A 13,525-nucleotide genomic window follows, 5' to 3' on the forward strand; every position below is an offset into this window, starting at 1 on the left:
AGGCCTATAGGCAAAATGGTAACAATAGGAGCCATGAAGTCAACACACCAGGCTGGTTCATAATTTAAACAAATTGAATGAATTTTGAACTTTTAATGAGACCACTGCATTGAAAGATGGAATAACTGTAACAACTAGGAAGAAAAGGACTGTTTTCAACTGTTCAGGGCAAAATATGAGCATTTTGCAGTTGATTCTAAATTTTTTTTCTTCAAATCAGAAAAATGAAGCGGGTGAATCCGTTAACCAAGAAATTAAATTGGTGTGGCCCTAGGACAGTTAACTTTTCACATCTTCATTGTCGTATCTTACCATAATTTTTAGATAGAACACATGCAGGAAGTTAGTTGAGAATAAGACTGACCGTGATAGCCTGCAGGTCAGTGTCCACATCCTTCATGTCCTTGAGAGAAGCACAGGTCACACCCTTGGGGGGCGCGGCCTCAAACTTGAAGACACATTTATTCGCCGGCACCAGCGTGGCCAGACTGGCCAGGACAAGCACAGTCCTCAGCACCTTCATGGTTCTGGGAAATTACATGTACTAGTATCTTTTATAAGTATATGACTGTGCGTAGGACATAGCAAACTAGAAGACTAGACAAGTGTACTGTCAATCACTCTTCATGTTTGTGGTAGCAAAAGTTATTTACAGATAATTCTGTATAAGTAACATTATATCATACCCGGGCCGCAATAACATTCGATAACGGGTTCCGGACCGGGCCATACTTTATGGTACGGCCCGGTCTGGAACCCATTAGATAGAATGCTTCCATGGCTTCCATAAAACGATTCGAACGCGTTTCGCCCTAACCGCGTGTGCCCCTTTCAAAAATTCGAATACTGAATCTGGACATTGGGATTGATGTTGTTGCATTTGAGGGTTTAGTGGCACCAACTTTTGGCTCATCATGCATTGAAAGGTGTGTTTTCTTGGGTGGGTATGACATATTAGATAAAATACAACACGGTGTATTCTGCATCACCCTCGGTCCCAGCCCGCCCGCGAGTTGAATCGCCCGGCGGCCGCACGGTCGGGCCGATACCTCGGGCGATACGGAATACCCCGTGTTGTATTCTATATGTACATGGAACATAGCAAACTAGAAGATTAGTGTACTGTTAATCACTTCATGTTTGTGGTAACAAAAGTTATTTACAGATAATTCTCAGACTGTAAATAACAATTTTTTGCACTTTTATATTCACGATTGTTGTGGTCACTTCTGTATTGCGAACTAATATCATTAACAAATAATTCACCAACTTTCTTAAAGTTTTTGCTGTACCTTTGCTGCTATAATAGTTCCATGAACATTTTCTCAGACTGGGAACTTTTGCTACCACAAACATGAAGTGATTAACAGTACACTAGTCTTATAGTTTGCTATGTTCCACATACATGTACTCAGTATTCAAAATTAGACAAAGTTCTCTTATCTTAACAGGTCCCTTCTACCTTCCAAGTTGCTAAATACAGCTGCAGTAGCCTTAAGGTGAACATGTTATTCTGAGGTTGACTATATGACATTGTTAGGGCATCAAGAAGTAAACCTTCAACAAGTTTTTCATCAGTTACTTTGTTTTACTTTTTCTAACTACTTCCATTGGGCATTTATGGACTAATGTTCTTGATACCAGTCAGGTCTGATTTGTTCAAACGAATCAGAAGTCTAACCAAAAAAACAGTTAACATCTGTGTCCATAATATCACCAGGGTCCATAATGTTGCCACCTTCAGAAACAGTGTGCTTAAAGATATTTTTACTGCAACATACCCTAGGTATGTACATTTGATGTGTGAAGGAGTGCATACCAAAAGTATGTTGCAGTAAAAATATCTTTAAGCACACTATTTCTCAAGGTGGCGATATTATGGACCCTGGTGATATTATGGACACAGATGTTATATTGTTCATTGAAACCAGCATAGTTACAGTTATTGCATGTGATATTATGTTTAAAACTTACAAAATTTCATTTGAAAAATATGACTGATCCAGCAGCTAAACCTACCTGAACCAACCAGTCACCATCAAATGATACAGCTAACAGAACCAACAGATCATAATTACATTGTCCTCAGATGAGACTTCAAACTTTGGACTCATCCAAACCTGTCTCAGCAGCACTGGGGACCTTTATCACTGATATCTGATTGTTTCAGGACCTTGGGTTGTTTTTGTGTCAGCAGTAATTTGTTTGTCATCAGCATCATGTCTGTAGTATGTACAAAATCTCTGGACTGTACATTGTACATCAATATTAGCACAGGCCATGTCAACAGATGACAACTCAGGACACAGCTTTGGCTTGGCTCGGGGAGAAAAGTTGATACAACAAACCAGTACAGTGTTAACTGCCTCATAAATACATATAACAGTTACATGTAAAAAAATTATACACCGTGTTGTATTTTATTTGTGTCATACCCACCCAAGAAAACGCCCCTTTCAATGCAAAATGAGCCAAAAGTTGGTGCCACTAAACCCTAGAATGCAACGACATCAATTCTAAAGTCTGGATTCTGTATTCAAAGTTTCGAAAGCGGCGCACGCAGTTAGGGCAAAATGCGTTCGAATCGTTCTATGGAAGCCATGGAAGCCCGAAAAAAGTATGGTCCGGTCCGGAACCCGTTATCGAACATTATTGCAGCCCGAGTATGATATAAATCATATACGTCGTACAACTTACAAGGATAGTTATTGCGTCTAGTATCATGAACTGTAACAAAGTTATATTTTTTTAATTAGTTTACATATGGTACAAGCCACAATATAATTACAGAAGAACATTCAGAACTCCCGCCAATTACAATAAACACTTAACCAACTGTTTTTTGGTTTATAGTTTTTATTACCATGTATCAAAGGGTAATGGATTCACAGAAAGGGTAGATGAGACCCTATTTAAACTACATATGTACTATAATACAGTTTACCAGGTGGGAAGGGATGTGAGGCACATGTACCGAGCGGGGCAATACTCCGGGTTTGAACCTGGCATTCGGTGCTGCCGTCGGCCTGGATATATTGGCCGGGAAATGTGGATCGGCGGATTGGTTCGTACCAAAGAAGTAGCGATTGGTGGCAGGAGATTGTACTAGACAGTGACACGTATTACGATAAAGTCTTTGGTTTGGAGAAATAATTTTCTTAATGATACGGGCGATGTGCTTGGACATGAAATAACACTTGCAGGCTTATTTGCATAAGGCCAATGACCTCCCACTTCCTTTGCCGGCGACGGTTCACTTTAGACGGTGGAAAATCCTCCTCGAACCCCCCGCTGAAGGATCGCACGATAGGGTCCGAGGTGGTAGTGACTATGATTCGAGAATTACCATAATGATTGTGCGACTTTTTGATCGTCTTTAGATAGTGTTAAAGTACTGTCGCGGCAACATCTTGACGATAAACATTCTCATGACTATTCAACCGTCGTCAGTCTAAAGTCAGCATTAGTACAACGTAGTAGTTTCTTACAGCATATTGATCACATTCTCACTGTTGCCATACATTGTAGTACTACCATGTACAACTGTCTGAAAGCAATAAAGTTCATTTATTCATTGAATGCACGTCTAACCATGAAAATTGTTCTGTTGTTTCAGGGGAAGACTACCTTCAGTGTGTGATAGACAATGGAGGAACCCTGGGGAGCAGGAAGGGAGTCAACCTGCCCAGAGTCGCTGTGGACCTACCCGCTGTCTCTGACAAGGACAAGGGAGATCTACTGTTCGGGGTGCAGCAAGAGGTACATCTATCTAATAAGTATCATTCTCTTATCACTTTCTTCTTCAGGCCAGACTGAAATTAATTTCTTGGTTAACGGATTTTTCTAGAAAAATAATGGAGCGGGCGGGCGAAAAAATAAATAATAATAAAAACAGGCCTAGGCATCCTATTATGGCCCAAAATGGTACTATAGGAGCCATGAAGTCAACACACCAGGCTGGTTCAAAATTTAAACAATGAATTTGGAACTTTTAATGATACCACTGCATTGAAAGATGGAATAACTGTAACAACTAGGGAAAAAAGGACTGTTTTCAACTGTTCAGGGCAAAATATGAGCATTTTGCAATTGATTCTTTTTTGTTTTTGCAAATCAGAAAAAAATGAAGCAGGCGAATCCGTTAACCAAGAAATTAAATTGGTGTGGCCTTATCACTTTCTTCTTTAGGCCACGCTGATTTGATTTTATCGATGACATCTGCATGCATTTTTTGCCTGTTCTCAAAGAAAAAATCACCTCCAAGGCTCTGGCCTGATTGCCATCCTATGTAGTCCGTGGTAGCTACAATGAAGCAACTGTCAATATAGGGAGCCGGCAGTAACTATGGAGGACGGCATCCGGGCTGCTGAAGCTCCACGGAACTCAGGAACCCTGTACAGTGCTAACTCAGAAATGCCGCAAAAGGCCAGCATGTGCCGGCTTGTCGTAAAAGTCGCTTGGAACTACCCAAATTCACAATACAAGCTTTGTATTCCTGTGGTAAAGCAGCATTTTTTTGCTGGTAAAATTGGAGCTGTGCAGGTATTTTTGATGTCTACCTGCATGCACCTACATTTTTTTTGTAACCTGCACTGCTCCATATACTGGGTTTATACACAAAATGTTATGTGTGTGAATTTTCATTCTCCACATTGGAGTGTTAGCACCTGAAATCTAAAAGAAATGATGGGAATATTTCTGAAAAGTTTTTAGTAAAAAATAATAAAAATACTATGATCCACACTTGTGCAGGTAAAATTTGTCTGGTACAGGTAATTTTCAAGTTGAATATTACCTGCACTGGTGCAGGTATGCAGTAAAAAAGTATTTCAATACATGTACTTGTTGTCACAGTCTAAGATGTACATGCTGCTATGAGTCCTGATGTTCCCTGCTCCCAGGTGGACATGGTGTTTGCCTCCTTCATCCGGAAAGCGGCAGACGTGCATGCCGTACGGGAGGTACTGGGGGAGAAGGGCAAGAACATCAAGATCATCAGCAAACTGGAGAACCATGAGGGGGTCCGCAGGTGAGGCTCAGTCACATACGTACATAGAGGGATAAATCTCTTTGAGTACTGTACTCTAGCGGACAAAAGAGTACTCATCACAAAGGACAAGACCAAAAGAGAGCTGGAAGAGATCTGTCCCCATTAGAAGAGAACTGCTGTAGATTCCTTCTTGACACCTAAGGTTGGACCCCCTCAGATACCATCAATTGTTTTGAACAATAGATAATTAAATAGGGATTAGCTCAATGCCTCAATGAAGTACCTTTATTGTACATTCATGCCACGTCTAACCCTAACAATGACATAAAAACAACAACATGGCAGCCATGTTTTCACAGGTGATTTTGAAAGAGACTTTTTAAACAATAGGAAATTTACGCAACAGTTGTAAAAAAGAGACTTGTAAGAGACTGGAAGAGATCTGAGATAGAATTTGGGAGAACAATGCCTAATCCATAGAGAATTGCAGAGTACTCAATTGTCCACTAGAGTACTCAGAGAGATTTATCCCTCTAAATGCAGGGATAAATGCAGTATACAGGCATCATGGGCGTAACAGGGCAAGAGAGTCCTGTATTTAACATAATATTGTCCTGTTTGGCCTATTACCTGTTCTTTACATGTAACATGATATTTCAATTTAGACTCGCCTATTTCACATTGTGTATGCTAGAGAAAAGAATTTAATTTTCTACATTTCAAACCACACACAACCAAGTGGTCATTTTCAAACTTCGTGAACTGTTCTTGAGAATTGTTTAGTTGGATTTTTCATTCTCCTTCTCTGTAGTCCTGAGAAGTAACTTAGTGGACTACACTGTGTGGGACTATGCTAGCACAGAAAAGTCATACTACTACATCGCTTACAATACAACACAGTGTAAAGTGTATTTCATGTCACAGCCCAACCTTGGATCAGATCGCCTAAAGGCCAGGGAGAGATCCAACCCATGGCATAGGAGGGTGAAACAAAATACACATCATTGTATTTTTATGTAATTCATCATGTTCCATCATGAAAGTTCATCTGTGTTGGTAGTTATTGTTTAGAGTTAAAACTTTTGGTCCAACACAAAAAGTTCTCTCATCTAGAGATTTCGACCAGTCACTCTGGCCTTCCTCAGTAGACTGACCCAGTGAAGCTTGTCACGTGGCTTCTCTGAAGTGTGACGTCAACACTGGGTCAAAGGTATCTGGTAGACGGTGTGGACCCCCGTCGCGGTTCAATGTAGGGTGATGAGCCCTGATGTATATGGCTTCCTTCACCCCTCTCAAGAAATAGTCTTGTTCAGTGTCTAAAATTGTCTAAAATTGTGTTGGACCAAAAGTTTTAACTTTAAACAAATTCATCATGTTGTTGGCATATTGGCAGTTGATTTTGAAAGTTGTAAAGCATTGACTTAAGTAGAAGTTTCCCTGTCCCTCAGGTTTGATGAGATTCTGGAGGCTAGTGATGGCATCATGGTTGCCCGGGGTGACCTGGGTATTGAGATCCCGGCTGAGAAGGTCTTCATCGCTCAGAAGATGATGATTGGTCGCTGTAACAGGATCGGCAAGCCTGTCATCTGTGCTACTCAGGTTTGTTTGTTTATTTGTTTGTTTGTTTGTTCGTTTGTTTTACTAGGATTTCCATTAGGGCACACCAAATTAATTTCTTGGTTAACGGATTCGCCCACTTCATTTTTTTCTGATTTGCAAAAAAAAAAAAATTCTGAATCAAGTGCAAAATGCTCATATTTTGCCCTGAACAGTTGAAAACAGCCCTTTTCTTCCTAGTTGTTACAGTTATTCAATCAGTCAATGCAGTGGTATCATTAAAAGTTGAAAATTCATTGAATGTTTAAATTTTGAACCAGCCTGGTGTGTTGACTTCATGGCTCCTATCGTACCATTTTGGGCCATAATACATGTAGGTTGCCTAGGCCTTTTTTTATCATTTTTTTTCGCCCGCCCGCTCCATTATTTGTCTAGAAAAATCCGTTAACCAAGAAATTAAATTGGTGTGGCCTTAGAGTAAATTTTACACTAAACTTCCTCTATTCTTCCTGGAGTGAATCACCAAGTTTCAGCATATTTGGACTGGGGGATGCCCCTTCTCTTTTTTGAAAGCATGTGCATGGTGCGTGTGACTTACCCTAAACACGGAACATTCAACGTCCTAATTCTGAAAGACATCCCTTTTAGATAACTGAAGCTATGCAGTAGTTGGAGGATTTGAACCCAGGACCTACATTGTACATTGTGAACATCGATAGAGGTTTTATCATAGCTTAATACAACTACAACTAAGTTGTATTTTGTGCACGGTAATGACTAATGTGAGTTATGCCACTTCCTTCTCTACTAGTAGATAGGGCCCAAAGTTTTCTACTGTACCCTTGTACATGTGGTTTGCAACTGTCCTTAATGCTATACACTCTGTCAGTTACATGTTTGTGTGATTGATGATTTGCATGATTTTTTAGAGCAGAGTGGTGTTCTATTTGGGTCACCTGAGCTCATATGCTGGTGATTGGATTTTTTAATGTTAAACTTTATAATAATAATGGATTGGAATGAATAAAGACCCGTTTTTTTTTTACTCTATTTGTGACATTACGGCATCATAAAGAATGTGGAATGGAGCCTTCTGATTGGTCAACGTCACCCGGCTATATGCTAATATACAATTACTATTACAGTTAAATTTAATAACTATTTGTTGTTGTAGATGTTGGAGAGTATGATTGGGAAGCCCCGCCCCACCCGTGCAGAGGGCAGTGATGTCGCCAATGCTGTCCTGGACGGAGCTGACTGTGTCATGCTGTCAGGGGAGACAGCAAAGGGGCTGTACCCTGTACCCAGTGTGAAGATGATGCATGCTGTAAGTCAAAACATAATATATTATCGTACGTAGCCTCCTGTACAGCTTTAAGGCCTCATTAGTATTCTTACTAGTTTTTAGTATTTTTTAGGGAAAACCACTTTAGATCGATTAATTTGTCAGGAATTTGGGTAACCTGAATTATGAAAAAAATGCTCATATTTTGTCCCAGACAGTTAAGGAAAGTCCTTTTCTTTCTACTTGTTACAGTTTTTCCATCTATCAATGCAGTTGTTTGATTAAAAGTTCAAAATTCTTTGTTTATAATTATTAACCCAGCCTTTTGTGTTGACTTCATGGCTCCTATTGTAGCATTTGGGGCTATAATTATAGGATATGCCTATAGACCTGTTTTCATTTTTTTTTTTCATGCAAAAATCTGGGAACCAACCAATAAAATTGGAGTGGTCTAACTTGTACGCTGATGTTGCCCGTAGATTTCGCGTGAAGCGGAGTCGGCGATGTTCCACCGGCAGGTGTTTGAGGAACTGCGGCGTGAGATCCTGTGGGAGGCCAGCGACCCCACCCAGTCAGCCGCTGTCGCTGCTGTCCAGGCCAGCTTCAGCTGTCAGGCAGCTGCCATCATTGTGGTCACCAGGTCTGGCAAGTAAGTACCACCAACAAGCCTCAAAATTAACCTTGTTATGTTTACTAAAGGAAAAAATATTGTTCCAAACACTGACCTCTGACCTAGTCAATGACCTGAACTAGACTGTCTCTTACCATGGTAACTGGTGTTGGGTTACATATTAATGTTGCAATTTTATAGTAGGAGGGATTTAGACATCTGTCACCATTCATTATGTGAAACAATGTGTTTGAGTAAGAATTAACAGTCTGAGAGCAGACCATATGCGAAGGTAAACATTATGCATTTGCTTTGCAAATGTTACCTTAGAAAGTTTCTAGTTTCTTATTGTCCCAGCATTGTCCCAAAAATAAATTTCATTGTCCTGAAGTAAGGAAGAACGGTCTAAGTATGTATGACAACAACTTGAAGTCAACTTTATTTTGTTAACGTTCTGACTCCCAAATTGACACACAGGAGACCAAAGCACTAAATCTTGGTCAAATGGGCGAATTACACATGGCCTGCAAGAATAGCCAGAAATAACAAAAAAATATAATTAATTTGCTGACGTTCTTTCTTTTGCACCTGCCACTACTGGATATGTTCCCAGTAGCGGTCTGAGAAAATTGGACATGTTTGCAGAACTTTTAAGTTCTAGAACTTTTAAGTTTAAGAACTTTGCAGAACTTTTAAGTTCTGCAAACTTTCTTTAAAATTTTGCAACACAAAATAAAGTGATTTACACACTTTGGAGCAATTTTTGTGACACTTGTTTTGCCACCACACAGATCTGCGGCAGACCTGTCCCACTTCCGGCCGCGCTGTCCCATCCTGGCCGTCACACGTGAGGCGCAGGTGGCACGACAGATGCACCTGTGGCGAGGAATTCACCCGCTCTGGTACCCCGAGACCCAGCGCAAGGACAACTGGGTGGATGATGTGGAGGCCAGGGTCACCTACTGTATCGAGTACGGTTAGTAACATCCTTCTTAACTACTCATCTCTTCCTTTATCGTTCAAGTTAGAGGTTCATCAGTCACATAGAATTATCAGTTAGTAGAATATTCTTCAATCAGTGACTGTTTTTGAAAGGTAGAAACACGTACCTCCAAATTTTCGATGTCTACTGTACATCTTGCTCACGGAGTGACCTAGTCTCGCGAGAACACGAGACTAGGTCGAGACTTGTGTGGATCTTCTGGCCTCCCCCGCCTCCTTGTGGAGCAGGGGTAAGTAGGACTATCTTGGACATATCTTGCCCCTATCTTAATTGGACATCATTAAGATTATAGACTAAGATTATATATTAAGGAAGCGGTCCACATCCAGTTGGAATGTGCTGGGATGAATTGAAATGAAGGTTGGGAGCTGCCCAAGTCCTACAATGTACCTACCCCTACTCCGCAAGGAGGCGGGGGAGGCCAGAAGATCCACACAAGTCTCCACCTAGTCTCGTGTTCTCGCGAGACTAGGTCACTCCGTGAGCAAGATGTACAGTAGACATCGAAAATTTGGAGGTACGTGTTTCTACCTTTCAAAAAACTGATTAAGAAATATTCTACTAACTGATCATCTCTTCCTGTTTTATCTAGTCTGTGTTCTGGTTTCAGCAGTTTTGCTTGGCTTTTTCCCACCACCACTGTTCAGCAAGCCACTGCACAAAATAGAATTTTGTTTGTAATATTTGTTGCAGCAAAAGTTGTTTTGATGTTGTGTTGTGTAAAAAAAGTTCTAATCTGACAACACTTTTGCGCTAGGTTAGTGAGATTGTAAATTAATGATCATAGTTAGAGACAACCCTACTGTCCATCTTTGACTGGACACACACAGATGCACCATGAGCAGCTCTATACAATGTATTTTCATGAGGGTGGATGTATTAATTTTCACATGACAGCAGAAAAAAGGTTTAATTCAAAGCAAACAGTCTGACATTCAATGTGTTAGAGTCTTGTAGCCTCCTTTGCAGACATTCCAGATGCAGTTGGCATTTTTTAGGGGGATGCTTATGCACAAGTTGCACAATTTTTTATCACGCATAGATCACAATCATACATGTACAATGTATATTAATAATTGTATTGTAACTGTTGTAATGTATGTGTAAATGTTTGTCTTGTCAGCAGGGCAAGCCCTTAATAATAGCTATTCGGCTAGTTGGGCTGCCCTTGCTGTACAAATTGTCTTCTCACAGCCAAACAAATAAATAAATAAATAAATATGCTTAGAACTTTGGCCGCCAACCATAGTGCGGAGAATGCATAGTGCTAGGGTTGGCAGCCAGTGTTTTTAGCACGTGTGATCTACATGACTGTACATTTATTTAATTTTGTACATGTGATCAGAAAATCGTGCAACTTGCAAAAGCGCCCCCCCCCCCCAAAAAAAAAAATGCTATGCCTCACGTGGAACATCTACAAAGCTGGCCAACATTCTTACACTAATTATTTGAAGTGATGAAAGCCACCCGTCCTGTACATTGTTGGTAAGAATGGATCAGTCTCTACACCTACATCTGCACTCTGTACTACTATTAGATGTAGGTTAGGCCAGTTAAGCTTTTTGAGGGCCATTACCTTAAGCTGCTTGCTTGATCTGGTGTTGAAATTTATGAAGCTTTAAATTAATGCTTAAGGATCTGATTAAGGTACATAAATTCTTTTGAAGAACAAACCTTAATTAGGGAAAAGTAACTGTTACAGCAGTTACTGTAATATGCAAGTAATTGAGACCCTCTGCTGTTACAGTGAGTGTACTGACTGAAATAAGTACAAATCCTGAAGAAAATTTGAGCCATGCAATATATAGTTACAAACTTGCTAGACTATGATACATGCATACTATTAGAATATTTGTTTACAGCAATATCAGGGTAACTCTTCAAGATATTTCCAGTAACTCTTTAATTTATGATTATGATGCCAGCTGTCTTCTAAGTTATGAAGCACATTTTTCTCGCTTTTCACAATTTCTCTTTTTTTTTATTCTGCATCAAGTCTGAAATTGTTTGAAGCAGTGCTGGTGGGATCTCTCTTGCTTTTATCTAACCTACCGCCTTGCAACATGACCTCCATTGCGTGTGCCCTTGCCTTACACAGCCCGACAACGCAATTTCGTGAAAGTTGGGAACACTGTGGTCGTTCTGACTGGGTGGATGCCAGGGTCAGGGCACATCAACACCATACGTTTGTTAACTGTTGAGGACTAGATGATGACCACAGAGTAAGTGGGGACGCTACGTTGTCTGTACAGTCCATGCCCGTAGCCAGGGGGGGTTCCACAAGGCTCACTTTTTGGTCCACTTTTTATCTAGCGAGGCTGGAAATCGTAGGAAAATGGCTTCTCAGTGGAAAAAGTTATCTCTGATTTTTTTTTAAAATCCTCTAAAAGATTAAGGAAATGCCATTTCAGAAGGTTCATTTTTTTTTTAATTTCCCGGGGGAGCATGACCCCGGACCCCCCTAGGAACCTCGCGCCTTCGGCGCTTGCCTTGCGCCTACGGCGCTCGCTGGTCCCTCAAGCAGTGGGAAGAACCTCCCCACTCAAAATCCTGGCTACGGGCATGCAGTCACGGTTGAAAAGCATGAAGGTCAATGGCATGATGATTGTTCATTTCTGCCCACAGCTAAGAATTGGCTGCTGAAAGTCGGGGATACGGTGGTGATTGTGACAGGTTGGAGGCCAGGGTCGGGCTTTACCAACACCATGCGTATCAAAGTCATTCGGGATTAAAGCCTGTAAGAAACGCAGGTGACGTTTTCGCGTATCGGAACAAAATCAAGTTCCTTTCATTGGCAATCATTCAAAATTCAAATCTTCAAGAAAATCAACAAGCTTTTGATTTTAATAATTGTCTATGAATCATGACATGAATACAATCATTTTTAATCAAATGATAATTTACATAATATCAAAACGACTTCAATCAAAAGAAGTTCAACTTTCAAATTTGATTAAGCCTAATAGATGATCAATCTCATCATTTGAAATGTAATTTGAAATTCTTTCAGACTTGTGGGCATAATTTGAACTTTTCACATTTTATAATTTGATAATTAATGAAATATAATTCCACTTCAGTTTTAGTGTTACAGTAATTTCTTTTCATCGCTTACTTTGAGATTGCCTTTTCTAATTTTAGACAACTTAGGTGTGGTATTTTTCCCAATTACTTAGTTAGTGTCAATCTAAAATGTCTTACTAAAACAAGGTGTGGTGATAGTCTTTTACTAAAAGGAAGGAATTATAATATGCTTGATACTTTTATTCCTTTTTCCTTACCTTAATTATAAATTGAATCTGTTCAACAAGTACACATGGTAAAAGTCACAGACGAAAAGTAGTGGATGCTACTTGAAAGCTATCCAGTAACTTGCTTGAGTAATGCGTATCTCATTACCTGGATGTCTAATCTTCATTGACGTATAAATTGAAACAACTTGCCAAATAAACAAGTGGCCTACATGTATTCACATACTAAATGCTTGAAGCAAATGAAGGAATCAAGACATTGACTGAATGACTGATTGAATTGGTGCTTATAATAAGTACAAACAGACTGAGACATAAGTCAACAGTTAACACAGTATGTGCCTTCTGAGTTGGGGAATGACTTGCCTGCCATATCAAGTTTTTCTTTCATCTGTTTTGCAGCTCATAGGCTGATTTATAGCATTTCCCTTTGCATGATTTCTTAAACTAACAAATCACTAGGCTGAGTCTTGCACTTTAGTTCCAGTGCTTTCCTGTGCTGTTCTTACTAACATGTGTTACAGGTAATCTGTTTGCTGTCAGACCTGTTTTGTCCATTGGATTGCAGTATATATTATGTTCTGCTAGTATTCAGTTAAGCCCCTGTCACACATTCACGAATTTGGCCATCCAAATGCTAGCCAAATGCCCGTGAAGTTTTAGGTTAGGATTGGGTCAGCTAGCGTTACGAACTTCAGTTAATAGTTTATTATGGGTTCACCACACCACGAAGTGGTGTGGTGAAACCATATTGCTTTTTCTGATGTTTCTTCTTCTTCTTCTCCTCCTCCTCCTTCTCCTCCTGCCATTTTTTAAATGGATTCAGCTT

General features: G+C 40.0%; 2 protein-coding genes across 9 annotated transcripts in view; one reads left to right on the plus strand and one right to left on the minus strand.

The window, feature by feature from the left end:
* LOC109465038 (fibrinogen-like protein 1) overlaps positions 1-2,141 on the minus strand; it is a 9,821-nt gene extending 7,680 nt beyond the window's left edge. The window contains exons 1-2 of the mRNA XM_019762180.1: positions 2,020-2,141; positions 365-527 (exon numbers count right to left, since the gene is read on the minus strand). Of these exons, the coding sequence (XP_019617739.1) occupies positions 365-527; positions 2,020-2,039 (183 nt within the window). The 5' untranslated portion in view covers positions 2,040-2,141. The remainder of the gene's footprint in view (positions 1-364; positions 528-2,019) is intronic.
* Positions 1-13,525, plus strand: part of LOC109465033 (pyruvate kinase PKM-like) — a 35,144-nt gene that overhangs the window by 17,939 nt on the left and 3,680 nt on the right. For 4 of the 8 annotated variants that reach the window (XM_019762162.1, XM_019762160.1, XM_019762155.1 and 1 more), the window contains 7 exons: positions 3,617-3,759; positions 4,902-5,029; positions 6,439-6,589; positions 7,722-7,874; positions 8,312-8,481; positions 9,234-9,418; positions 11,544-11,667. In XM_019762162.1, coding sequence (XP_019617721.1) covers positions 3,617-3,759; positions 4,902-5,029; positions 6,439-6,589; positions 7,722-7,874; positions 8,312-8,481; positions 9,234-9,418; positions 11,544-11,653 — 1,040 coding nt within the window. In that variant the 3' untranslated portion in view covers positions 11,654-11,667. Of the gene's footprint in view, positions 1-3,616; positions 3,760-4,901; positions 5,030-6,438; positions 6,590-7,721; positions 7,875-8,311; positions 8,482-9,233; positions 9,419-11,543; positions 11,668-12,070; positions 12,196-13,525 lie in introns of all 8 variants that reach the window. The other 4 variants (XM_019762161.1, XM_019762156.1, XM_019762157.1 and 1 more) reach the window with 3 other exon arrangements.

Source organism: Branchiostoma belcheri, unplaced genomic scaffold, assembly GCF_001625305.1.
Source record: "Branchiostoma belcheri isolate BF01 breed outbred unplaced genomic scaffold, Haploidv18h27 scaffold146, whole genome shotgun sequence".
NCBI classification, from domain to species: domain Eukaryota; kingdom Metazoa; phylum Chordata; class Leptocardii; order Amphioxiformes; family Branchiostomatidae; genus Branchiostoma; species Branchiostoma belcheri.